The sequence below is a fragment of the Drosophila erecta genome, unplaced genomic scaffold (genome assembly GCF_003286155.1).
Source record: "Drosophila erecta strain 14021-0224.00,06,07 unplaced genomic scaffold, DereRS2 tig00000283-arrow-arrow-pilon, whole genome shotgun sequence".
In the NCBI taxonomy this organism is placed as follows: domain Eukaryota; kingdom Metazoa; phylum Arthropoda; class Insecta; order Diptera; family Drosophilidae; genus Drosophila; species Drosophila erecta.
Genome location: NW_020825217.1, coordinates 435923 through 462109, shown reverse-complemented (window position 1 = coordinate 462109; position 26187 = coordinate 435923). Strand labels below are relative to the sequence as shown.

The 26187-nt window shown below is 48.0% G+C and overlaps 1 protein-coding gene across 12 annotated transcripts in view; it reads right to left on the bottom strand.

Annotated features, from left to right (window-relative positions):
• The window catches only part of LOC6555540 (amyloid-beta-like protein), a 57044-nt gene that overhangs the window by 7392 nt on the left and 23465 nt on the right, over nt 1-26187 (bottom strand). For 8 of the 12 annotated variants that reach the window (XM_026983057.1, XM_026983059.1, XM_026983062.1 and 5 more), the window contains exons 3-5: nt 10576-10746; nt 380-518; nt 25-246 (exon numbers count right to left, since the gene is read on the bottom strand). In XM_026983057.1, the coding sequence (XP_026838858.1) occupies nt 25-246; nt 380-518; nt 10576-10746 (532 nt within the window). The remainder of the gene's footprint in view (nt 1-24; nt 247-379; nt 519-10575; nt 10747-26187) is intronic. The other 4 variants (XM_015153293.2, XM_026983058.1, XM_026983063.1 and 1 more) reach the window with 1 other exon arrangement.

Here is a 26187-nt window from a genome sequence, read left to right as displayed (position 1 = left end):
TTAGTTGATGTAGTCAGTACTCACTCTTGAAGTGCTTGGGACAGCAGACGAACTCCACGCCGGAGAAGACCGAGATGCCGCAGGGCAGAAGCATGGCGAAGCTGCGCATCTGCATTCCGCGCTCCTGGCAAGCGGCTGCTCCGGTTTGGTTCCACCTCACAAATGGCCAGCATCGGGAGGCGTTGTGGATGTGGTCGAACAGACAGCCCTCGGGAACCAGCAGGGCGTCAGATTGGAATGGTCCTTCTGAAGCCAAACGTCATCGAGTCGTAGGTGATGCATGAAGGATGGTAAGGGCAAAGGCAAGGTAGGAAAGTGGATCAGTTCAGATCTGGGTGATACGCCTGAATTGGGTCCATAACCTTTTTGGTACACTTACCGAGACAGCGGAATGGCTTGATCCATCGGTGGGATCCCTTGCACTTGGCCGCATTCAGAGCTCCCTGGCGACACCAGCCTCCGATCTTCTGGTAGTGGGATGACTCCACGATGTTGGTTATGTCTCGGTTGGGATAGGCCTGATAAGATGGATAGCAGACATGTTAATTCACTCGCACTCTATTAGTGTGTAAAAGGGTTAAAAGGGTTGAGTTTCTCCAGAGTTTCAACCAGAGATTTTTAATTCCCCGAGCTGTTCAATTTATTGTTAATCAAGTTTCAATTGGCGGCGGTTCTGATGAACTTCATCTATCTGAAAGGACTTCCCCCCGTTCGTGCCCTGCCCACTTCCTCTGTTATCCTGCGAACCCATACCGATTCCTCCTTGAACCCAGCGCTGTTCGCCAGGCTGTTTGCCATTTGATGTGTTTATTTCCCACCGACTGGCTGTTCCTGTTACCTTTGGCTTCCGACAGCGGGCAGTGAAAGTTTAATTGCCTGCCCAGCTTGATTGACTGGCTAAATGACTGACTAACTGAATGGCCTAATAAAATATCCCAGATTTGTCTGTGTGGGTGCACATGAGTGTGTGCACTACATTTGTTTCAAACAATTATGTGCCGAGTGGCACACACTCTGCTGGATCTCTGGATCCGCACTCCCCACCCCCACCCCCTCCTCCTTCTCCTTCTCCCCCGCAGTCGTCCTGCACACACACACACAAACACACAGGCACACGCACACAACAGCTCGTGAAAATGAGGCCTTTTTAACTGCTGTTTGAGTGCTCCATTGCAAATGGTTGCCGTGCTGTGGGAGGGAAAGCGGCGGACTGTTGGAGGTACCCCTCGTCCTCACTGGCAGAAATCAGGAAGTGGTGGCGGAGGGGAAGAGAGTGGCAAGAATTCAGTGCAAACGGCACGTAGGCAATGCTCGCAGGCGGTCAGACAGCACCCACGCCTCACAGGTATTACCAGACCACATCCCCATTCCCATACCCATGCACCCCCATCCCCATCCCATCTGCCCTCCACTCCTTTCGGCCGCACTGCAATGGCTGTCGGCAACCGGGCTAAATAAAACATTAAAAGCACAAAATAATGATGCTGATGCATGTCAAGCCAAACTGAAAACCGTAAGCCCAAGGCCCAAGGCCCCAGCCCCTCATGACTGGACTACTCGACAACTCGACTGCCGGACTGCTGGACTGTCGGACTGCCGGACTCCTGGGCCTGCGGAAGAAGAGGAAATAAACCGATTCCCGGGCATCGGGCCTTGTGTGGTGAGGGTCATTGCATATGCCAGCGATATCCAAGCCGGACCATGAACCGCACAGGCAGTAAAATGGAGTACACTTCGAGTAGGAAGTGGGGAAATTGGGGATTATTCAAATTATTGGAAATTAGGAGAGTTTGTGGGTGACCAACGATCGTTTGGTTTTCGGTAGCAACCTGCTGCTGATTATGATCGCCTGGTAATTCAATCCGAAAATTCTCACTATTTTGCCTACAAAATGTACATTTTGCCTACAAAATTTACATTTTCATGGCAAATTGTAAATTTTTCGGGTTGAACTACCAGGCGATCATAATAAGTAGCAGGTTGCTACCGAAAACCAAACGATCGTTGGTCACCTTCTGGAATTCTCTGTTCGCCTTGTAATTTAAACCGAAAAATCTGCAATTTGCCATGAAAATGTAAATTTTGTAGGCAAAATAGTGAGATTTTTCGGTTTGAGTTACCAGGCGAACAGGAAATCCAGAAGGTGACCAACGATCGTTTGGTTTTCGGTAGCAACCTGCTGCTGATTATGTTCGCCTGGTAATTCAATCCGAAAATTCTCACTATTTTGCCTACAAAATGTACATTTTGCAGGCAAAATTGTGAGATTTGTCGGTTTGAATTACCAGGCGAACAGGAAATCCAGATGGTGACCAACGATCGTTTGGTTTTCGGTAGCAACCTGCTACTTATTATGATCGCCTGGTAATTCAAACCTAAAATTCTCACTATTTTGCCTACAAAATGTACATTTTTATGGCAAATTGCAGATTTTTCGGTTTAAATTACAAGGCGAACAGGAAATCCAGAAGGTGACCAACGATCGTTTGGTTTTCGGTAGCAACCTGCTACTTATTATGATCGCCTGGTAGTTCAACCCGAAAAATTTACAATTTGCCATGAAAATGTAAATTTTGTAGGCAAAATAGTGAGATTTTTCGGTTTGAGTTACCAGGCGAACAGGAATTCCAGAAGGTGACCAACGATCGTTTGGTTTTCGGTAGCAACCTGCTACTTATTATGATCGCCTGGTAATTCAAACCTAAAATTCTCACTATTTTGCCTACAAAATGTACATTTTTATGGCAAATTGCAGATTTTTCGGTTTAAATTACAAGGCGAACAGGAAATCCAGAAGGTGACCAACGATCGTTTGGTTTTCGGTAGCAACCTGCTACTTATTATGATCGCCTGGTAGTTCAACCCGAAAAATTTACAATTTGCCATGAAAATATACATTTTGTAGGCAAAATAGTGAGATTTTTCGGTTTGAATTACCAGGCGAACAGGAATTCCAGAAGGTGACCAACGATCTTTTGGTTTTCGGTAGCAACCTGCTGCTGATTATGATCGCCTGGTATTTCAAGCCGAAAAATCTACAATTTGCTATAAAAATGTTTATTTTGTAGGCAAAATAGTGAGATTTTTGGGTTTAAATTACCAGGCGAACAGGAATTCCAGAAGGTGACCAGCGATCTTTTGGTTTTCGGTAGCAACCTACTGCTGATTATGATCTCCTGGTAATTCAGTCCGAAAAGTCTACAATTTGCCATAAAAATGTACATTTTGTAGGCAAAATAGTGAGATTTTTGGGTTTGAATTACCAGGCGAACAGGAATTCCAGAAGGTGACCAACGATCTTTTGGTTATTGGTAGCAAACTGCTGGTGATTATGATCGCCTAGTAATTCAATCCGAAAAGTCTACAATTTGCATTGAATATGTTTGAATTACCAGGCAAACAGGAAATCCAGAAGGTGACCAACGATCTCTTGGTTTTCGATATGTATGTATGTATGTATGTATGTATGTATGTATGTATGTATGTATGTATGTATGTCTGTATGTACATATGCATGTTGTGTAACTACAATTTGCCATAAATATTTACATTTTGTAGGCAAAATAGTGAGATTTTTGGGTTTGAATTACCAGGCGAACAGGAATTCCAGAAGGTGACCAACGATCTTTTGGTTTTCGGTAGCAACCTACTGCTGATTATGATCGCCTGGTAAATCAATCCGAAAAATCTACAATGTGCCAACAAAATTAACATTATGCAGGCAAAATTGTGAGATTTTTCGGTTTAAATTACCAGGCGAACAGGAATTCCAGAAGGTGACCAACGATCGTTTGGTTTTCGGTAGCAACCAGCTGCTGATTATGATCGCCTGCTAATTCAATCCGAAAACTCTACAATTTGCCATAAATATTTACATTTTGGAGACGAAATTGCGAGATTTTTCGGTTTAAATTACCAGGCGAACAGGAATTCCAGAAGGTGACCAACGATCGTTTGGTTTTCGGTAACAACTTGCTGCTGATTATGATCGCCTGGTAATTCAATTCGAAAAATCTACAATTTGCCATGCTTTCGGTATGTATGTATGTTTTCGGTATGTATGTATGGTTTTCGGTATGTATGTATGTATGTATGTATGTATGTATGTATGTATGTATGTATGTATGTATGTATGTATGTATGTATGTATGTATGTATGTATGTATGTATGTATGTATGTATGTATGTATGTATGTATGTATGTATGTATGTATGTATGTATTTATGTATGTATGTATGTATGTATGTATGTATGTATGTATGCGTATGCGTGTACATATGTACAGCAGTTTGCTATGTATGCGTATGCATGTACATATGTACAGCAGTTTGCTACCGCAAAGGATGCCGCTGACGATATCGATGGGAAAGCCGTCGGTCCACGGCAGCAGATCGGAACACCCCAACTAGGAGACGGAGACAGAAGGCCACCGCCAGAGTTCCCGCGGGGATTCACTGTGCGCCCAGTTGTGTTTTCATTTCGGTTCGGAGGTTGCGTGCGTGCCAGCGACACGATTGAAGCCATGGCGACTCCAAGGACCAAGGACCCTGCCGCACCGAAAGGTTGAGGGAGCGCACATCATCGGCGGTGGGTGTGGCCATGGGATCGGGGGGTCGGGGATTGGGGGATTGGGGACCTCCCACGACAGCATGTCACTCTCATGGCCCAGTGCCTGACCAGAGCGCTCGATGGAGTACACATAAACGAGCCCTAGGCCCATGGATACACACACCCGCACACAGCCAGCAACCCAGCCAGAAAGTGAGACTCACTTTCGCAGGACTCATTCCGGCCGTCGTCCTGCCTGAAATGTGTTCGTTATACTTGGCTTAATCAAAACATATTCAGCCGAGCGTGCGGCTGTTTAAGTGGCTCGCTTGAGAGAGTTTGCCGCAAATAAGCGCGGCGCAAGTTATTGTAACAGCATTTGATTCTTTTGTTTCGGCAAGCCCCTACCTCCCTACCTCCCTACCTCCGCCCAAAACCCACAGCCCACAGCCCACACAGCTAACCTAATTGTATGAAACAACAGAGAGCAAAAAATCCATGCATCGCTGCACCGCCCGGTGGGTGTGCGAATGCGTCCATGTGAGTGAATGCTCGCTAATGACAGACAAACAATTAAACTTGACATTTCGCCATTGTTTTGCTCCGCACACACACACACACACACAGCCATGCACGGCATTATGGAATTACAGGACACGACGACAGGACATGGCTGCCCTGCCCACCCTCTCCACCAGTATCCTTGAGCAAGGCAACCAGCCGGGCCTGGATGCGCGGTCATCAATGGCAGCGCCATCGCCATCGACGTCCTTCGGATTCGTTTCTACATCGCTGACTGCATCTGCAGTCCTTAAGCTAAAGGATTTGGAACCCGATCGGATGTGACCCCACCATGTTTGATTACTTTTTACTTCTGAATACTTGGAGGGGCATTTGGAAGGTGGCCACTTAAAAAACGCAACTGTTTCACCAACTGCATAAGCGGTTTGCCGAACGCCTGAAAAAAGCGCATAAATTGCGCTGTAATTGCATGGATTATTGAGCAAATTATGGACGGCAACGGTCAGTGAAAAAGTTGCGCGCGATTTTAATTGTTAAAACGATGTGTTACGCCGCACAGCCCGTGCGAGTACACGGGTATATTGTTATCCAATTTGCTGTACGAATTGCATTTCCACCATTGTTTTATTGGCCTGCTTTGCTGCGAAAGTTTCGTGGCCCGCAGACATTTACATTTGGTTTATTTATCGCAAATCCAATTTGAACAGCACGTAAAGTGGCATGCACTGTGTGCCACAGATGACTGCTACAAATTCGCACGATCACTTGCCCAGTTTCTGCGTTCTGCTTTAATTCCATTGTGGTTGTTGTTCCTCTTTTCTTTCAGGACAGGATGCGCACCCCTCCAATGAAGGTCCATGCGGAGGTCCGAGCCAAACAAACCCAGCTGGAGGACGCAGCCGGAGTGGCAGGTAAGTGTTGCATACTAAGCCAGCAGCAAGCAGGCTGGGTGAGCCGGCACACCTGGCGGAGTGGAGCGCTTTATTGAAAATGATTTTCTTGCTTTTAATGCTGCACTGACGTGGGGTTCGTGCTCCGCCAGCCAGCCCGGTATTATTGCGTCGGGTTCGGGTGATCCCTCCTTGGCTCCGGCGGAACGTGCCGCGGCACATCATTTTGTGGCAGCTTCTATTTGCATTCGCGCATCCCTGCCTCGTCCTGAACTGGTTCCTCTTACTTAGTCTCACGTACTTTCGCTTACTTTTCCCAGCTTTTTCCTCACCTTTTTCCTCGCCGTTTTCTCTGTTTGGTTACCCAAGAACGCGGCCTTCGCCTATCACGTTGACATTGAAATTGTAAAAATAAGTTCCCATACGCCCCGTTGCACGGCAGGCCCAACAGGGCCAGGAGCTGTGTTATTGTTCCCCGGACTGTTTTTGCGGCTCTTCGCTTGCGTTTTCCCAGGCTGCACCTCAAACTTTTGTGTCGCCGGGTCCTCTGGGTCGTTTAGCCAGCGCAAACCCATCCAGCAAGCTGCCATCCAAGTGCACGCCGAACTTGTAGTACGTGTGCTGTTAGCTTCTGGGTTCTGCCAGAGGACTCTGCCATCTGCTATCCATCCGCTATCCATCCGCTATCCATCCACTATCCATCCGGTCGCAGCAGATACAGATACGCAGCGAAGGGAGAGGCCGTGCCATTACTTGTGCTCCTTGCAACCTCTTTCAATCGGATTCAGCTAGCTTTCTGATTTCTGATTTCAATGTGCTGCATTTAGGATACCCTCACCTTTATTTGATTGCATGGGCCAACCCATAGTAATGGCAATCCAAACAAGACAGTACTTAAAGTATCATAGTACATGGTAGCAGGGAGAACTTTAAGTATTGGCACAAAGGTAATCGAAAGCAAAAAACCAATCAAAAGCACTTGTGGGGGCCCATTTGGAGTAGAGCAGATGCTGATCCCGCGCTGCTGGAGATTTGGTTTCAGTTGTATCAGCTCTGCTGTAATACATGCCCACTTGGGCGCACATACATCACCTTTAATGGGCGTTATGCACGGGCGGGCATTTAACTCTAAATGTCCAGGAACATTACAAACATAATGAGTGCTCCGTCCATTCGACCCCGCTGTCTTTTCCAGCGGCAGCAGTGGGCCGGGCCAACTATATTTAGCCACATGACTGATGACGTTGGCGGGGGACTGATGCGGGGCAAACTATTTAGCGACTAAACTACTTTTTGCCAGCTCAGTGGGTTTCAATGCGCCATTTCGGAGCTTCTCGTAAATATAGTTCGTCGTGTCCTTTAACGGTGAGTGGCCAGCCGTTCAGTTGTTCATCTGCTCACCTGTCAGCGGCATTATCGCGGGACTAGGCCACAGATGACTGGGCAGGTGAGGATGCGGGTCGGATGCAGATGGGCTGGTAATTACACGGGGTGCTCCTGAAGCTCAGATGATGCGCGAGCTATTTCAGTCGGCGCCATGGTGCAAAAGCAGCAGCTGCTGTGTAATTGAATCGCTGCGGTGTTTATTTAGAAATCCAAACTCAGGCTGCTAACCCCTGCAGAATATTTGGGATCAGACTGAAGACACTCCTTGGTCACTCAGCTGGGATTGAACTCAGTGCGCGCCTATGTAACCGATGGGTTCCCCAAGCTGCATGCAGCTGGGAATCTGACGGCGCGTAATTGGCGCAAGTTGGCTGTAATCGACTGGGTTGAAACTCAAGCGGCCATGTGAGGAGCGCGGATGACGCGGCGGAATTAATACGAGCACCAGCAGCGGGCCTAGGAAGGCTTCCGTGGGCGGCGGGAAAGTGGAGGGAGCGCTTTTGGCGCTTCTGGCGCTTCTGGCGCTATTCAATTACAAGCGCTTCTAATTAACGTTCTGGTCGGTGGATCTGAGACCTGCAGCACATGGGCCACGGGCCCCGAAAGCAGACACAAGTAGTTAATTGAGTTCGGTGGCGATTTATGTTTGCAACTCGCAACTTTCAGTCCACTTATCATTATTAATCCATGGCTTCGACGAGTGGCATCCGCATGCAACTTACCTCATTAGCCCAGGCAAACACGGCGGGCATTGGGCCACTTTCTTTTTGGCAACGACTCCGGGCTTCGTGGTGAAGGGGTCAACATTTTGGAGCATGACACCGCGAGCAAACACGGCTTGAATTAATTTCCGTTTAAACTGCAGAGCGACAAAACGCGGAGCAGTCGGGGCTAATTGAAACGAACCAAAACAAGAAACCATCGCTGGCGCAAAATTGGCACAAAATTATATGAGTAAATACAAACACGCTGGCCAGAGCGGTTTGGCAGTTTGGCAGTTGGGCAGTTGGGCATTTGGGCAGCCGGACAAAAGGACAACAAAAAGCTTTTAATTAATTTCTTCCCGGCAGCGGCAAGGTGAAACCAAATTACAGGGCCGATTGCAAAAGTGCTGGCGTGATTTATTTGCGGGGCGAGGGCAGCGGAATCCAGCGAGTGCAAAACCGCCTGCAAACAGCCAAAACGGCCGGGTCGAAAATATTTAAGGTGCAACTTCCGGCCACCTTCCCCTACCCCCCGCGGGGGGCCACTGGGGACACCAATGGGGAGCAAGGGCTCCGCCCCGCGGTTCCACTCCTTTGCTGCGGCCTGCGAGGCTCCTTCCCCAGCAGTGGCTGGCTCTGGAGGTCTGGGGGCTGGAAAGCCTTTCATGCCATCAGCAGAGGCGAAGGGCAGGACAGAAGGCGGATTTGGTGCAGCTGGAGCACAAGGTGGGCGTGGCGTCCCCATTTCGCAGCACTACGCCAGTCCGCGAGCTGCCAAACGAAGGGGTTCGACTTGAAGGAGCTAGTTGACCTTCCGGAGTCGGTGCAACCACAGGATGCAGTTGGAACAGCATGGAACGGCATTATGGAACGGACATTAGAACCTGGCTGAGCCATCGTATTAAAGCCATCAAACGGCACTCGGGGCACTCATTCGATGCGATGGCTGCGGGCTCTCCAGCTTAATTGCGATTTTATTGGATTTCATACGCGGCGGAGCCTGCGGCGCGAACGGGGGCAGCAACATGGCAAAACATGCCACCGACGCAAATTAAGCATGATAAATAAATTATCATAATTATAAAATGTGCGAGAGGCAGCACAGATAGCAGATAGCAGATAGCGGCATCAGCGAACAAATGCGGCGTCGAGAATTACATAAAATACGAGTGTGACATCAACGCGACCAAGGACAACAAAAGCCAGCCAAAGAAAAACCAAACGCTCTGGCGTGGAACGAGCTCCAAATGAAAAACCAATATAATATTTGTCATTTACATGCATTAAACACGGGTGTGCGTGTTGTTTCGATTTACGTTGCGGCAACAAATGCCGCTGCAACTGCAGCCGACAGCAACTGCAGGACGCGAATCGGAATCCTGGCGCCTGCACGGAGTGGGTGTGAAATTTGCATGTCGGAATCAAATGAGACAGTTTTGACAGCTTGCCGCGCTCATTATTTGCATTCAGACGCAGATGATCGTAATGACGCCGGCGACGCGTGGGAATGGATGACGTCCTGGAACCACATCCCGAACACATGTTCTCGTTCTGAGCCCAGCGCTGATCGGCGACTGAACACAGGTGGCGTCTTGGGCTGGAGGCAGAACAGCCATGGGCATGTTATCCTTGCCCACAAGGACACACACGTGGAACGGCAGCAGCTTTGATGTGATTGCGCTTGTCCTGCGACAACGCAGGATACGCCCAATACACTTGTATTCAACTGTCATATTCATCATCACACACTGTCATATTCATCGGACATTGTGGGTCATTTGACGAAGCTGATGGTGCCTGATGACTGAACAGCAGCATCCTGCGGAGCACAAGTTCAAGGGATCAGGAGGTGGAGGTGGAAGCGGGACTGAGCTTACATTAGCCGTCGTCTGCGCAAAGAAAAATTTAATTAAAAAGTTCAGGAAATGGAGCGAGCGGAGGACAAAATGTTGACTGCGGAATGCCAATTTATGACAGCGATGACGGGGAGGCCACGGCTTCGATGCAGGATACATACACACACACACACACACGCGACTTGGGAAATGGAAAACGGGAAGCGGGCAGCGGGTAGCGGGAAGAAGTCCCGCAAAATGCAAAAACGAAAATTAATGGAAAATTAATTAAGTGTCGCTTAATGTTGTGTCAATGTAAACGCTTTCAACGCAGCGCAAATTAAATTGTTGATGCCATATAGGAGGACCACTCAGTGCTCCCCTCGCGCTTCTCCCCGCTTTTCCCGATTGGTGGCTGCTTTTGATTTATTGGTTTTCTTTCGCTGGGCTCTTAAAGCCACCCAGTACGGCTCTGCTTCTGCACCGGACTTTCTGCGGCGTTAGCCAGGCCATTAAATCACATTTTTCCGCCGCACCCGCACTTGACCACATGGCGTATGCGCAATCCGCGCGCGGCAAGTAGCCACTGGGAAAGTTCGCCATATGGAGATGGTAATATGGAGATAGTAATTTCTCATGCGGCTTCTCTTTGGCGCTTGCCGCAACCCGACAAAGAGGCACGAGCTTACCTTCTTGCAGTAATCAAGCAAATCCATTTTATCACGCAAACATGTGGGCCCGGTTGTCTTCTTGCTGAGGTCCGTCACCCAGCGTCCCTCCTCGGAAAGATATTGCGGCTGATAGATTTGTCCGGCCTCACAGAGAACGGCAATCTGGGGCTCCCATCGCGGCGAGGCGGCCTGAAATTAAATAGTGCGAGGCAGGGATTAAACAAAGGTTTAACGAGAAACTTCGAAAGGCCAACAGTGCGTATGCGTAATGTGTGAGGAGTGTGTGTGTGTGTCTGCGACTTGACGCTTTTTTCCGTTTGACACAAGGACGATTATGATGCTGGAAAAGCCAGAGACGGCAAACAACAGACCAGATCTGCCACCAGCACCAGGCACATTAATCATGCGCCACGTTGGACAGGCACAACCCATGTTTCCCAGCGCGCCGTTCGTGACAAAGCGATACAAAATAATGCCACGTCGTTGGGTGAACCAGAAGATACTGGGTGATCCCGGAAGCCCACCAGCCCACCAGCCCACCAGCCCACCAGCCAAAGACAATGGATGGCCTTCATTAGAGCGCGCAGTGTGGGCGGATTCGTGGCAAGAAATGGGTCCATGCGCCTGCTTAAATGCTTCATTACCGAAGAGCGATGATGAATGCCCCAGGAACACTGTGCACAACGATATCAATTGGTAATTGATGGATAGCGCCATTGTGGCCAATGTGCGGGAGCAACAACCTATGCTGTGAAAACGGAAAGATGCTCTTTGCCCGCGTAGGAAGTCGAAAACACTTTGCTGAAAGGTATCTTTCAGTAGAAACTGCTCAGTTTCCGTGGTGTTCGCCTATACTCCCTGTTTTTGGGGTATCAAAGGATTTTATTCTGTGTATATATCAAAAGGACAGTCCCAGGAGACAATTGCCAACGAGGAAGCGAGTGAATGGGGTCCTGCAGCGAGTTGGCAGACAATGCCGCTGCTGATTGCACTCAGCGCAACGGATTTTCACTCTCTAATTATGAACAGGCACAATGAAAGTTTCCCAGATGGCCAAAATCGGGGTTTCGTTTCAATTTGTCGCCTATTTGTCGCTTTTGCTCAAGGAGGGGCAAACTTATCTGTCCGCTGTGCTCCAACTTATTTCGAAGCTGGGCTGGTAGATCTCTCCTGGCAATTGTCGGGAATTGGTTGGGAATTCCATTCAGAATATGTAAGGTAGTTATGAACCGCTGGCTGGAAAACAAAGCTGCTTTCAAATAAATATTGATCACAAGCCCCGCGAGTTGCCATCGCATTGAGCGGCTATGCAACAGAGCCTTGGAAACTTCATGAATAAGAAGGGCTGCCTCCGGGCTTGTATCGAAAAAAAGAAATCCTACTTCCGGTTGCCAGGGCAGCTGAAATATGCATTGCGCCCCTCACCCACCACACGCCCTTCCCTGCCGAGTTTTCCCTGTCCTTCGCTTGCCAGTCGAGCAAAGTGATGGGATGTGCTGTGCTGTGTTTGCGTGCGCTCAACTATTTCAAAAGTAATTAAGTTGGCAAGAAGGCGCCAACGGAGCTTGGGATCAGCTTTTGTTTGCCCGTTTTGGAAGTGGAAGAATGCGGCTGGAGAGGGCGGAGCAGCTGGAGGTGGAGGCGGAGGCGGAGGTGGAGGTGGAGGTGGCCATCCAGTTTTCCAGTTCCCAGGCAATCTAATAATTCAACCAAAAGCGACCGAACACACAGATTTCGGCTGTCCAGTGCCCCTTCGAGGAGTGGCAGTGTGTTTGTTTATGCAGATTATGTTTGGCTTGTGCCCGACTGAGAACGGCTCTTGTTGTTGCTGCCCCAATGTTGTGTTGTGCTTGCACCAACACCAACAGCAACACCAACAGCAACAACAACACCAACAGCAACACCAACAGCAACAGCAACACCAACAGCAACACCAACAGCAACACCAACAGCTACACCAACAGCAACACCAACAGCAACACCAACAGCAACTCCAACAGCAACACCAACAGCAACACCAACAGCAACACCAACAGCAACACCAACAATGGGCGAGGGGAGGGGCTCAATAATAATGTCGCTAGCCATGGCAACGCAGTGTGCAGCACAGAGACACATCGTGGCACCGATAGAGGTTTCGGGGGAAACGGAATCCCCGGCGGGAAAATATCCATAAAAGTAGCGCATGTCCTGCGCCAATTATGCGGAATATCCTCTTTCCTCTAACCACAAATCGGAGCTTAACCCACGTATCGCCAGGTCAAGGACCGGAAAACGCTTTAAAAACATGTTTATATGCAGTAGCAGCTGTGTGGGGGAATGCGCTAGCCAAAGTGGGGGAGCTTCCACGGAGAGCCCAGGCCTTTGGAAAGCCAAATGTATCCGTGGATATATACCATTTTCGCGGTTCATGCGGCGACCCACTGGACACGCTGAGGGAAGAAAGTAATCCGAAGCCGCAGAATTGACTTTGCGAGCAAGGGAAATTGCACCAGCGCCAGGATTTTAATTGGGAGGTGCCGAAAGGGCCGCCCGCTCCTGCGACCAAGTGCAACCGCCAAAACGCGGCGCCCAGGGACCAAATCTGTCGCAACTTCCGTCCGCTGCCGGCGCTCCACTTCCCCTCCCGCGAAGGCAATCAGGTTGGAAAACCCCTTCAGTTCTGTCCCGTGCTCCGACGACCTGAAAGGTGGCAAACCAGCGGCTCCCCGCCCCAAAACAAGTGGGGCCAAAAGGAGCGGAAAATCACGCCTAATCGGGCACAGAGCAGGAGATGGAGTCTGCGAATGCGGGAAATAGTGAAAAGCCATTGATGAACTGGCGCATTGATGAAGTCGAACGGCTCACCCCTTTGTCGAGCCCGGGGCTCAAAAACTTGCAAAGTAATTGGAGTTTGGCGCAGGAAATGAGGGCACCAAGCTTCCACATACGAGTGGGCTAGATTATGGAGGATCAGAGATCTCCGATTGCACTGAAGGGCTTACTCCATTATATCTTTAAACTAAGGCGCGTCCATGAAGAAGCTAATTCGCAGCACCTGCTTACCTCGATGCCGTGGCCAAAGCTGTAGTATAAAGCGGCGTAAGTAGAAGATACAAGGCAAAAGATACAAGAGCAAAGCAAACGGCCAGTAACTAAATAGCTCAGGGGATTCTTATAATGGATTCCTGTGGAGGAGGAAGAGCCGACCGAAGCCGAAGACCGAACACAATAATGCAAATGTTTACTCGACCGTAATTAACTCAAATTTATGACATTTTAATTTGGCCCGAGCGGGTCACTTGAGAGGGCAAATGAGCGCGGGGAAAATGGGGAAGGAAAGCATAGCGTCGGAAAAGCGGCGGCGAAGTAAAAAGGAAATTGCGCGTTGTGACTAATGCCACTTGGAGACAAATACCATTTTAATTTGTGTCCCGCTTGTAGTCCGTTTTCATTTCTGTCTTTGCCAATCGGCGACAGGCGAAGGAGGTCCAAATGGGCTTTCCCAACCTATGATATAATTACATTGCGTTTGCTGTTCACCGAAGGATGTGTTTTATCGCAAAAACTTTTGGGGCAGATTGAATCCTTAGTCGTGGCTTGTTATCCCACATGAACGTGACGTTCCATTGGATAATCGAAGCCAAACACATCCCTTTTAAATTTTAGTGGCAGGCGCCTTTCTGTTTGCACTTTGTCATTCGGCATTCGGCATTTGCCATTCGGCCTTACAGTCATGGGCCGCAGTGTAGCCAGGCAAGCTAGTGAGCGGGATTCAGGTTATCCAAATTATGCTTTGCATGCTAAGTTTGCGGACCAGCAGCCAAGAGGAGGAACTGAGCGTGTGTGCGATGCCAACCAAGCACGTTGCCAGTGCAGATGGAAAGGCGGAGAAAACAAGAGCGAATTGTGGGAAATAGCCACAAGTCAGTGCCTCCGGCGTCCAGGGGGGCGTTTTGGTGTCGCGGGTGGCGGGTGGCGGGGGTTTCTTTTGGGGCCACCTAAGTAGCGTGTCGCTTGAGGTAAGTCAAAGTTGGGAAAATGGAATCGCTTTTCCGTCCTGCCATCTCGCTCCTTCTAAGCCATTCGAGAACACACACACACACACACACACACACGCACTGACACTCTCACAGGGGCGAGGCTATTATTTATGGCTTTTCTACGTTCTCTGCTGTCTTTGTGCATTTTCGCCTTTTGCCATTTACCTTTCTTCGTGCTCTTTATCTTCTCGCCCTTGTTTGTGTGTTTTCCCTGCTTTACGTTTGTTTGTGGCTCAATTATGAGTGTCAAAAAACTTGTTGTTGCTCTTCGGTGACTCGGAGTGGAGGGGCGCGGTGGGCTTTCCCAGGGGGGAGGCGTGTTTCTTTTCCCCTCGCCTTTTCCTTCTGCATTTTCCGCTTGAAGCCCGAAACGTGCCCAAGTGAGTAGATGTGCCCAGGCATACGCGTGTGTGTGTGTGTGTGTGTGTGTGTGTGTGTGTGTGTGTGCGTGTGCCTCCACTCTCACGCACACACATGCACAGCCGAATGCAGATCGAAGGAGGCAAGGACAGAAGCTCGGAACCTTTTGGCCAAACTTTGTGCAGCCAGCAAAGCGCAAAAAACATTTGTTCATTTCACTTCATCTTGGCTCTATCACTTGCTGCCCTCTCTCTCGTTCGCTCTCTCCCTCTCTCTCGCTCTGTCTCCCGCTCTCGCTCTTGCTGCAGCAGGTAAATCGGAAGCTTCCACAGCACCCACTCACACGCATTTACACACACACGCGCACACACCCACACACTGGCGCCAGCAAATTGAAATTAATTTTGTGAATAGTGCCAGCAAGTATGCAACACAATTTTCGAAGACAACTTTTCCTTTTTCGCATCCGTGCACGTGTGTGTGCACTGTACTTTCTAATTGATGCTGCTGAAAGCCATTTTAATTACATTTGCGGGTGGTGCGATGCGAGCCAGTAGCGGAAAGGCGTCGAACTCAGGCCCAACTCAACTGAACTCCACCCAACTCCACCCAACTCCGCCCAACCCAACTGAACCCTCTTTGGGTGCCGGCAAATGCCCATCGACGTCATCGGCTCCACGAACGTCTGGTTGGCAGTTGGCACCAGAGAGTAGCAATACATTTGGTCGAGCACAACGCGAAAAGCTAAGTGTTCGTAGTTAGTCCTAATAATAGTATGAGACAATACCCAAGTGCTTAGGAGCAAAAAGAGCAAGAGACGATTTTCCAGTAGCTTGCCACCAGCAGCGGGAAAACCGCATCGTTGGGAAGCAGAAACTGTACAACTTACATTTGTGCGCTTTTACCGCTTTTACGCAACTGCATCTGGTCAGTCCCTTATAATTGATTTAGGACTGCATTCTCCTGCAGGACCACTTCGCCTATGCAACATTTGGCCCGGAATGAGGTTACTCAAGTTTCTCCCCACTCCGAAGTGATTCGCTTAGCGTCTGCATATTCTTTGCATAATGTTGAGTCCCTCGAAAGAACGAACATCCACAGAAATCGGGTCACTTCAGCGGTGTTTTTGGGAGGACTGGGTGCTTCTGCCTACAGATACCCATAGGTGTACATGACTTATGCCCATCTAGTTAATCGAGCTAGACGAACCCCAGCTAACTACAGCAAAGTATTTCATTTGACTGCACTGAACTTCAGCCACTTGAAATGCCTAACTTGAGATTTCATTATTCGTCGATTTGCTGCAGGTGCTCCAGCCCCCCCGCCCACTTTTTCCACTCCACCTCATCTCGATTTTTTGCGCACTAAGTGGGAAACAAGCTGGAAAATGGTCAGGGAAATTGCGGTGCAGTGCATTAGGTGTGCTACTATTGAAAGCTCATTTGCGATAATGTAGGTAGTTGATGGCTAGCCTCTCTTGCAAGAGATATTTGATCGAGTACGATTACTTCTTTCATATGAAAGCTAAAGAATTGTGTATGCAATTTTGATTACCGAGAACTGTGTCATCCCCTAATCACTTCTAGCACTATGCCGCTCAATTATCGCACAGCGGAAAATCCGAAGCCATAAATCCCAGTGGGGGAAATGGGAAATCAATGCGCAACAGAGTTGACTGAAAAGTTTACGACGAATCAGCAAAACAGCCAACCGAAATTACGCAACATTAATGAGCTTACAGACATTAAATGCTGGCTAACAACAATTTAACCGCGACAACAAATCGCGGAGGCATTAAGTGTTCGTTTAACAAATATTTAATTCAATTTGTATATAATGCCAAATGATGGCTCTTACAGTTACCGTGAAAAGTAGGGTTACTTATATATATCTAGATCTAATTTAATTGATTTCTTGCATTTCGACAAAAATATTAAGTCTACGTTTTTTTCAGAAAGAAGACACGAAAAGAAGAACTTACTGGCAAGTTTGCCAGACAAGTAAGTGATAATGTAAAGCAGAATTATGTGGAACATACAGGAAAAGGTTCATTACGTCAGATTTCCACCTGGCCACCACCCTGGCCAACTTACTCTTTGCTGAAGACGTATTGCGAAATTCAGTGCCTCGCAGTGCTTCCTTGTAGCGTTTTCCTCATTATCTAGATCCGCGCTTTTCCTTTTACATTCTCTGCCGGCGCGGAGTCAATGAATGGCTCCATTCGAGACTGCAGTTGAGTTTTCCCATGAGCGAGAAGCGCACAGGAAGGGCGAAACGGCGGTGCATAAATTACGAGCAGAAGCGAGCGCGTACGTGGAACACGAGGCGTATGCGCGATTTCGATTGAAAAGGACACGAGGTGTTGGCAGCGCACACATACGGGCGTACGCACACATCGATCGACATGCAGTTGAAATGTGAAAATGTGTAGCGGCAGAAGGACCTCCCTTAGCCTGTTTTCCAGAGAATTAGCGACAATGAGCGGAAAACATAACATATCGATTCCAGCCAGGACGCGTATGCGTTTGGGTTGCCATGGGCCGTGCAGTAGGTGCATCAATGAGTTAATGAGCACACAGTCCTGGCCGCTAAATGGGCAGCAACTGGAGGGGAATAAGCCGCTTTGTCGATATGCAAATCATTTCACTCATTCATTTTAGTGCACACCAATGATGGGATCACTGAGAAGACGAACGAGCCAATACTTGGTGGCGCATTTCAGCGCCCATATGGGTGAGTTGTGTACAGAAAACAAATTAAACTGGTCCCTTCTATCAGCACTCCCACCTTGAATGGACCTCCACTGTCACTAAGCCCCAACCTTTATACATTTTCCAGCCACCGCCTGGAATGTTTGGTCCAAGCGAAGATCTCTGTCACCCCAAAACAGCTCCCGTTTCCCATTTTGCACGACCCCTCGTTTTGTGCACAATCAACAACGGGGGAGAGTAGGAAAAACAAACTTCATTTTCATGAAGCAAACGAGCTTCATTTTCGAGCAGGGAAAAACTAAACGGAAACTTTTCCAGCCGCGCTTGCCACCTGCCCCACAATGTCCTCTTGAGTTTTTGCCACCTTGACGCCATTTTGTTTTGCCACCGACTCCTGTTCCCAAATATTTCTGCATATTCCGCAGAAAAAACGGAACGGCAAGTAAGCCAGAATGGGAAAACGGGCAACTGCGAACGGGGAAATGCCCAAAATTAGTGCAATTAACTTTAATTGATAGAATTTTTAGTGACGAGGCGGCAAGATTGGGGCAGTGCAGTTAGTTGCCGCTACAGTTAGTTAGTGGGGCGGAGTCATTGGTAGATGGGTTGGGTGGTGCGGTAGCAAGCTCAAAATGGCTTTGGACACTTTGAAAGAAGGAAAAAGGAAGGCTACTACTATTGTGACTATCTACCGGCTGTAAAGTGTCGAATACCAAACTTCTCTCATAAAAGAATACGCAGCAAACGGATTTAGCTGCAGCATAAAACAGCAATACACATTTATTTCCTATCGGAGCAGCGGAAATCGCCAATTCTGCGATTGCATTTCGTTGGCAAGCTGGCAGGGTTGCCTATGCGACTGAATAATGCCGCCCGTACTCGTCCCTTGCCCTTTGTTCACATTCGCTTGTCTCCCGGCCATTGTTGTTGCCTCTTTTGGCTGTGAATCTATTGCAGCAATACCCATTACTCGCAGCGCAAGGGGCATACTAGAAGGGAGCGTTTCCGACCTTTTGATCGGGATCACTAGCCGATTGTCGAGTCGAGTGCAACTTCGGTACTTTGATTTTAACTGATAAATTCAGCCTCGCACCATCAGTGGCTAGTAGACGGATACTAGTAGATCAGATACTAATGGGTATCTGATAGGCGGTAGCGTTCCCGCCTCTTCCCGCCTGTTTCTGTGCCAGGACTCTGCTCATTCATTAAGCAGCTCGGAAGGCTTTCTTTGGATTTTCTATTGTTGTTCGCCTCTATCTCGTCGTCATAATGCTGCCTCGCCTCCCATTGTTCTTGTTGTAATCCGTAAAGTCTGCATTACTTCAAATCCACAAATAACGCAAAAATAGCATAAAAACCCGCCTGAGAGCAGCAACTCAAAATCATTCTAAAAAGTATATACAGCAGGGACCAAAGCGTGAGAATCCGGCACGTAATTTCCTTTCTTCTCCCCCTGCGCTCTCCTTGTTGATTTTCATTTCTGGGTGGGGCAGGGTGGCGATGGGTGGCGCTGGGTGGCAATGGGTGGCAATGGGTGGCAATGGGTGGCAATGGGGCGGAAAGCGGGAAGTTTACTTTGTCGCAGTGTCATTTATTTTGGCATTTTGTCGTTTTCCTTTCGCCCTCCTCCTGTCCTCAGCTCTAACTGCTTCCACTAAAGCTGAACACTCCTTAGAATTTGAAAGAGAGCTAATCGGCCTTCTTTGCACCAAAGAGAAGAACAGAAAGCATCGCCCGGACTGATTTATTCCCATCTTTCATTTGCCTAATGAAAGACGTGGCTCGTATTGCTACCAAAAGAGCTCCTCGTATGTCGTTGCGGACCTCTTTCAATTGAAACTATATCAAACGAATTTAGCAGCCTGCATTGTGATGAGCTCTTCCGCTTCCATTTCCAAGGGTATTTTCCGCAGATGCCTTGTCCCCATTATCATAGTCGTTAGTGTCGCCTCCCCCACCAACACCCAACACCCCACCCCCATTCCCCTCCTTCCTCCCGTGCCTCTTTGTTCACTTAAGCACCCACCAGTGTGCGTTTTTCTGACACGTATCTGTTGTTGCTGTTGGTGTTGCTGTTGCTGTTGTTGTTGCTCCACCTCCACTCGCACGAGTTCAACACATCCTGCGCTGCGCTGCGCCACATCCTTCGTATTTGGGCTCCTTGGCCTGAGTTTCCCACTTGTGCATTGCATATTTCAAGGCGCCATGTTTCGTGTCGATAAGGTTTTTTTTTTTTTTTTTTTAAATGTTTATTATTATAAAGCGACGAATCCGTACATGCAGTACTAGTACCATAACATTGCAATTAAACATATAAATAATATAACCAAACTTCTCACTTATCGTGGGAAGACTAACAACAGAGTCTCAAACGTCGAGGGGGTCTTTAAAGCTGTCCAATTGTTTTGGCAAAGCCCTTTCTTTTAAGCCTTCTTAGAGGCCTGGCAGGGAGTAGGCGTCTTGCTAGCATGCTGTGGTGTCTTTTAAGCCTATCACTGTATCTGCTTGTGTGCCTTGAGATCTGTTCTTCCACTGTATGCAGATTAAGGTCCCGATGAAGGGTTGAGCTACGTACATAGTATGGGCAGTTGGTGATGGCACGCATTGCACGATTTTGCAAGACCTCAATGCGTTTATAGTTCGATTTTGCAGCAATACCCCAGATCTGCACTCCATATAGCCAGATCGGGGCTATACAGTGGGCGTATACTGCCCTTTTGGCTCTAAGTGTCATGGTGCTTCTTCTGTTGATCAACCATCGCAGTTGTTGCATTCTCTGACCGCATCTCCGTGCCGCAGCTTTTAAGTGTGGGCCAAAGGTCAACCGTTTGTCAAGGGTGATCCCAAGGTATTTAGCCTGCAGAGGTTGTTCTAGGGTTACGCCATCAAATTGTATGGGTGGTGTGCGCCTACTGAGAGTCTTCAAGGTGAAACAAGGATTGATGGTCTTATGTGGATTTACCTTTAAGTTCCATCTTTTGCACCATGCAGCCAAAGTATTGAGATACTCTTGGAGGCCACGTGCTGCCTCAGTGCAAGAACTGGAGCTGTATAACAGTGCGATATCGTCAGCGTAAGTGGCGAGTAGGGCCTTCCTGGGAGCTTCCATATGGTGCATATTTGGGCAAGGCAAATCCGCGGTAAATATTGAGTAGAGCAGCGGGCCGAGGACGCTGCCCTGCGGAACTCCAGCTCTCATGTAGCAAGGGGTTGAGTAGGTGCTTCTGACCCTGACCATGAACTTCCTATCTTCCAGGTAAGATTTCAGGACTCCATAGTATGGTGCTGGAAGCAGCTTTTTTATTTTGCAGAGTAGGCCGATATGCCAGACTCTGTCAAATGCTTGCTGCATGTCAATAAATACAGCATTGCAGTATTCCAAGTCGTCAAACGCCTGAATAATGTGCTTAACCAGTCTGTGAACCTGCTCCACAGTGCTGTGTCCCTGTCGAAATCCAAACTGGTGATCTGGGAGGATACGGCGCTCCTTAATAAAGTCACCTAGTCTGTTGGCAATCAGCCTTTCCCATATCTTGGATAGCGAAGACAGCAGACTTATGGGCCGATACGATTCCGGATCCTCTTCAGGTTTCCCAGGCTTATGTATCATGAGAATTGCTGCCATTTTCCACTGCTTTGGGAAGGACTGCACCCTAAATATAGCATTAAATATTTTCGCCATGTATAGGATGGCTCGGAGAGGTAGCGCTTTTAACGTGGCATTACAGACATTGTCGATGCCAGGAGTCTTCTTTATTGGCATTGATTTAATGACTTCGGCAATTTCCTCAACCCTGATTGGTTTAATTGGTAGCGACATTTGTAGGGGTATCTCTAGGCTGTCAAGCGTCTCTCGATTCTGCTCCATTGTAGCGAATTGGTAATGGGTGAACCTAGTCTCCAAATGATTTGCAAAGGAATTGGCCTGTTCCTCCTCGTTTTTAGCAAGTTCACCTCCCGGGCATCTAATGGGTACCTGTCTGAACGGTTGTCTTTTGAGGGATTTGGTGGACTTCCAGAGTGAATACCCAGCATCCACCGTATAGTCCATAGAAGCCAGCTTCTGCTCAAAAAAGATACTTCGAAGGTCTCTTACCACATTTCGTAGTTGTTTTGCAGCACGGTTCCATAAGATGCGGTCCCAGGGATCTTGAGATCGGATTGCTCGCCTTCTGAGTCTCCTTTTCTGTGTCAGGAGCTCTCTAGCCTCTCTTGTTAGGGATATTCCATAGGGGGTGCCTGTCCGAGGAACAGAAGGCGTAGATGCAGTCGCAGCCCTGTGAATACTTTGCGTAAGGTGATCAACAGCCATTTCAATTTCTTCACCAGAATTTAGCGTGATGTTCAACGGGATCATGCTCTCCAGTTGTTGACTAAAAGCGAGCGGGTCAGTGTGCTTGTTGACTAATCGTGGACTTGGATTCACATGGGTACTATCTGTCACAATACTGATGATCAAAGGCAAGTGATCGGAGTCCAGATCCCAACTTTGTGTTATACTTGTTAGGGAATCTGGTATACCATGATGCACCGCGAAGTCAATGCAGGAAGGCGTATGACTGGGTACATAAGGATACCTGGTTGGCGAACCAGTTGCAAGTATCTTAGCTCCAGTGATAGAGATGGCTTCCGCTAGCTCACGCCCCCGGGGTGAATTGTAGGTGTCGCCCCAAAGCCAGTGTCGGGCGTTCCAGTCGCCACCAATCATATACCGTTGGCCGCAAGAGCGTATTGTGTCAGTAAATTGTCTTTCGTCGATACTAACACTGGGAGGACAGTAAATGGCGCCGAACTGCACGTCACCCAGTCCTGTAGCTACTTTTACTGTAGACATTTGTATGCTGCGTGTCTCTATGACCCTTTGCGGGAAATGGCGAAGAGTTGTCCTAACGAACACGGCTGCTCCACCAACGCTATTATTATTTTGCGATGGCCTAAATGCTGGATAGAAAGCATAACCATATATCTTAACAGTATCCCCTCTTTTAATTCTAAGTTCCGTCACAAGAAGAATGTCCACGCTATTATTGTGCGCGTAAAGCTCAATATCTTTAGCTTTTCTTGAAATGCCGTTGGCATTCCAAATAAGAATCTTTAGTGGATTCATTGTGGGTGTGGAGCGTTGTTAGAAAGCTGGTAGGTATGTTCATTCCCAGCTCCTTGCTTTAACATGGTGGTTATTTCAAATACCATTCTTTCGAGCTTTTCAAGTCGTTGATTGGTTTGATTTCTGTGATGTTGCTGATCTTGTTGCTGCTGTTGCAACCACATAAGAAACTGATGTTGTTGTTGTTGTTGCATTTGCTGCTGCCATTCTTGGAACTGTTGTTGTTGCTGTTGTAACAATGCTTGGACGTCAAGTGAATTATTTTGCTGAGTGTTCAGTCGTTGTTGCTGCGATAACTGTTGCGTTTGTAAGTTATATAAACGTCGCTGAGCTGGTCCATCCTTGGAGGGAGTTGTATTAGAGTATTCTTTTGCTACTGTGGCATAGGATACTTTTGTATTTACCCCAGGGCCTATAGATGGTTGATGCTGTACCATATTTTGGTGTTGTTGTGTTGGTTGCTGATCTTCAGTTGACTGGTTAGTACTCTTACGGCGATTAATCTGCACGGAAGGAAACTGTTGCTGATCTCTATGGTTGAACCCATGATTCTGCCTATTTAAGTGATTCGCCTTCTTCGCAGGCCCCATAGATCTGCGGAGAAGCTCCTGGTACTTATGGCAACCTTTATAACTAGCCATGTGATCGTGAGAACAGTGATAGCATGTGGGCAGAGCATCTACAGGACGTGTACATTGTGTGGTTTGGTGATTTTCACCACACCTGGCACAATTTGGATGTCTGCGGCAGTATTTAGCTGTATGGCCATACTCCTGGCAACGTCGACATTGTGCAATTTCACTAGACTTTCGCATCCTTTCGATCCGTATTTTCTGTCGGCAAAGGGTCTTCACGTGATAAATTTCATTAATATTAGGGCAGGGCTTAATGTTAATGAAAAAAATATTGAGTTTTTCATCTTTATTAACCCTTGAACTAGGGTTGTGAATGTGAAGTACTTCATAGCCTAAACATTTCAGATCGGCCGTTATATCTTTGTTTTGTGTGCTGTGATGTAAGTCCCTTACTACAATTCTGTGTGCTTTTTCTGTCAGCATTTGGTAAGTGTGAAACTGCATACCAATTTCATCCATATAGCTAACAATTTTTCTGTAAGTGTCACTGTCTTTGGGAAATATTCTGACTGTTTCCCCTTGGTTAGCTTTGACTACGACGTTATCTAGACTTGCCTTTTCTTGTATGAGCTCAAATAGGTCATTTAAGTTGCTAATATTAACAACAATTTGGGGTGGTTTTTTAAAATCTTTGAGTTGATTGTTGGCGTTAGATGTTTCCTGGGATTTATTGGCAGTATTGTTTTCTGCAGATTGAAATTCGTCCATGCGGGCACTAGCATCATCGGCATCCTCAGACATCATGTCTTCCCCGTTTTCTTCATTAGTAATGATGTCCGTGTCGAGAATAGCAAACCTGTTACTAGAGCTTGCCTTCTGGTTAATTGTGGGGACCAAGTGCGGGCCCTGGGTACTGCTCACTCTTTTCGGTTTAAGGATGGGGGACAGTGGCTTTGCATTTTTTCTCTTGCCTGCTTTCCGATTTTGATCATCCAGTAATCTTCTGGCAGCACCGCTTAGATTTTTTGCTGCAATGTCGGGGCTGGTCAATTGGGAACATTCTTGGTTTGCTACACTTGAACCAGAACAGATGCTGCTCATTGTGGGATTTGCCATTGTGTATATGGTGCTGCTACTGGCACTAGAAAATGTCACTGTTGTTGTGGTGGGACTGCTTTGAGACTTATTGCATGTAATGCGTTGAATTTCTGATCGGCACTCGTCTCTAATCTTACTAGGTAATTTTCCAGCTATTGAGAACATTTTTTCATGATCAATCTGCTTCTTTATAAGCTGAGAGTCATCGAAACTGTTTTCATTCATTGTTTTTATATTGTCTTAATATTCAGCAAATAATTTGCGGGCCCAAATGTCCGGAACAGAGCATAAACAGTTCGGTTTTACTGATAAGCAAAGTTTGTTTACCTCTTGTGCAGTTCTGCGCGGGGTGAGGTAGATGACTTGCCCGAAGGGCAGAAAGCACCGTTTGAATGCACTTCACCTGATGCACTTTTTGTTTTTGTCAAACTGCCGACACCGCTCAAAGCAGCGCCCAAATAAATGATTTGTGCTATTTTGAGCACAAAAGGGAATGCACCGATAAGCAAAAAATAAATCACTTTTGCATGCGCGCGACACAACCGATCTCTTTGACTGCCAGAGTAGGAATCCTGTCGATAAGGTAAAATCGATTTTCCGCTCGCTCCATATTTTTGTTAGCTTCTTTGGGGTTTTCTTCTCTTTGGCATCGGGAATTTGTTGGCCTTAGCTACTTTGCATCAGACACCCAATTCGATGCCCATCCTATCTGAGGGGGAATACCCCGCTCCGAGCTTCCCTTTTATTGCACTTAAAGAGTATCCACATACACACCCCTGAGTCCGCCCCCACCCCTTGCTCTGTCCCCCGATCCTGACACGGTGAAAACCTTAGCGAACAATGCTCCAATTAATACAGCGAAACCCTGCTGACCTACAAGTCGGCGGTTGGGCGGGCCGGAATGGGGGAGGTTCACTGATCCATTCATCAGCGACTAAGGGAGGTGGCGGGGCAGGGGAAGGGGAGGGGGAGGGCAACAAATTAAAAGGATATCAAAGTTAATATGGAGCGTATTTCAAAGTCGTGCGGCGAATGTTAGTGCTTTTAAGGGACTTTGGCTGCTGTCGTCACAATGCAAAAGAGCCAGAGGCAAGCTAAACAGCTAACCACCCATCTCCCACCGCCCACCACCCACCACCCACCACACACAAACGCCCTTTAGCCATCTCGCTCGCTCAGTTGCGTCTTGAATGAAAGCTGCAAATTGGTTTCTGCTGCTTCTTGAACCTTTTCTGTGGCACAGAAAAGTATACTACACACAAAAGCAGGCGGAGAGGGGCGGTTGGCGCGGGGCGTGGCCTGGGACTCCCCCAGTGTGGGGACAGGTAAACCGAAATAAATTCAAAATAATTTGTGTAAAATAGACGAGCAGCAAACGATGTTGTCCTCGCACCATTCCCAAACCTCCCCGCCCACCGCCCACCGCCTCCCGGGCTACTGGCACCACACCACCCCACCACCCCCGACCCGGCTTCCCGCCAGAGGCAGCTCGACACATGCGAAAAGCGTGGTGAAATCTGCCGCCGGCATCGAGAACCTACCACAAAACGGGGGCTGTGGTGGCGAAGCCCCGCCACAGCTGCTGCCGCGCTAAAAGGCTGCCGAAAATGTGTTTCCCCCAACAAGGCCAAAAGTTTAACAAACACTGCGGAGCGCAGCACAGAGAAACGAGAGCGAGCGAGTGAGGGGGATGCTAGAGCGCGAGCGAGGCATAGAGACCGAGAAAGGAGAGAGAGGGATAGAGAGTGAGAGAGCTT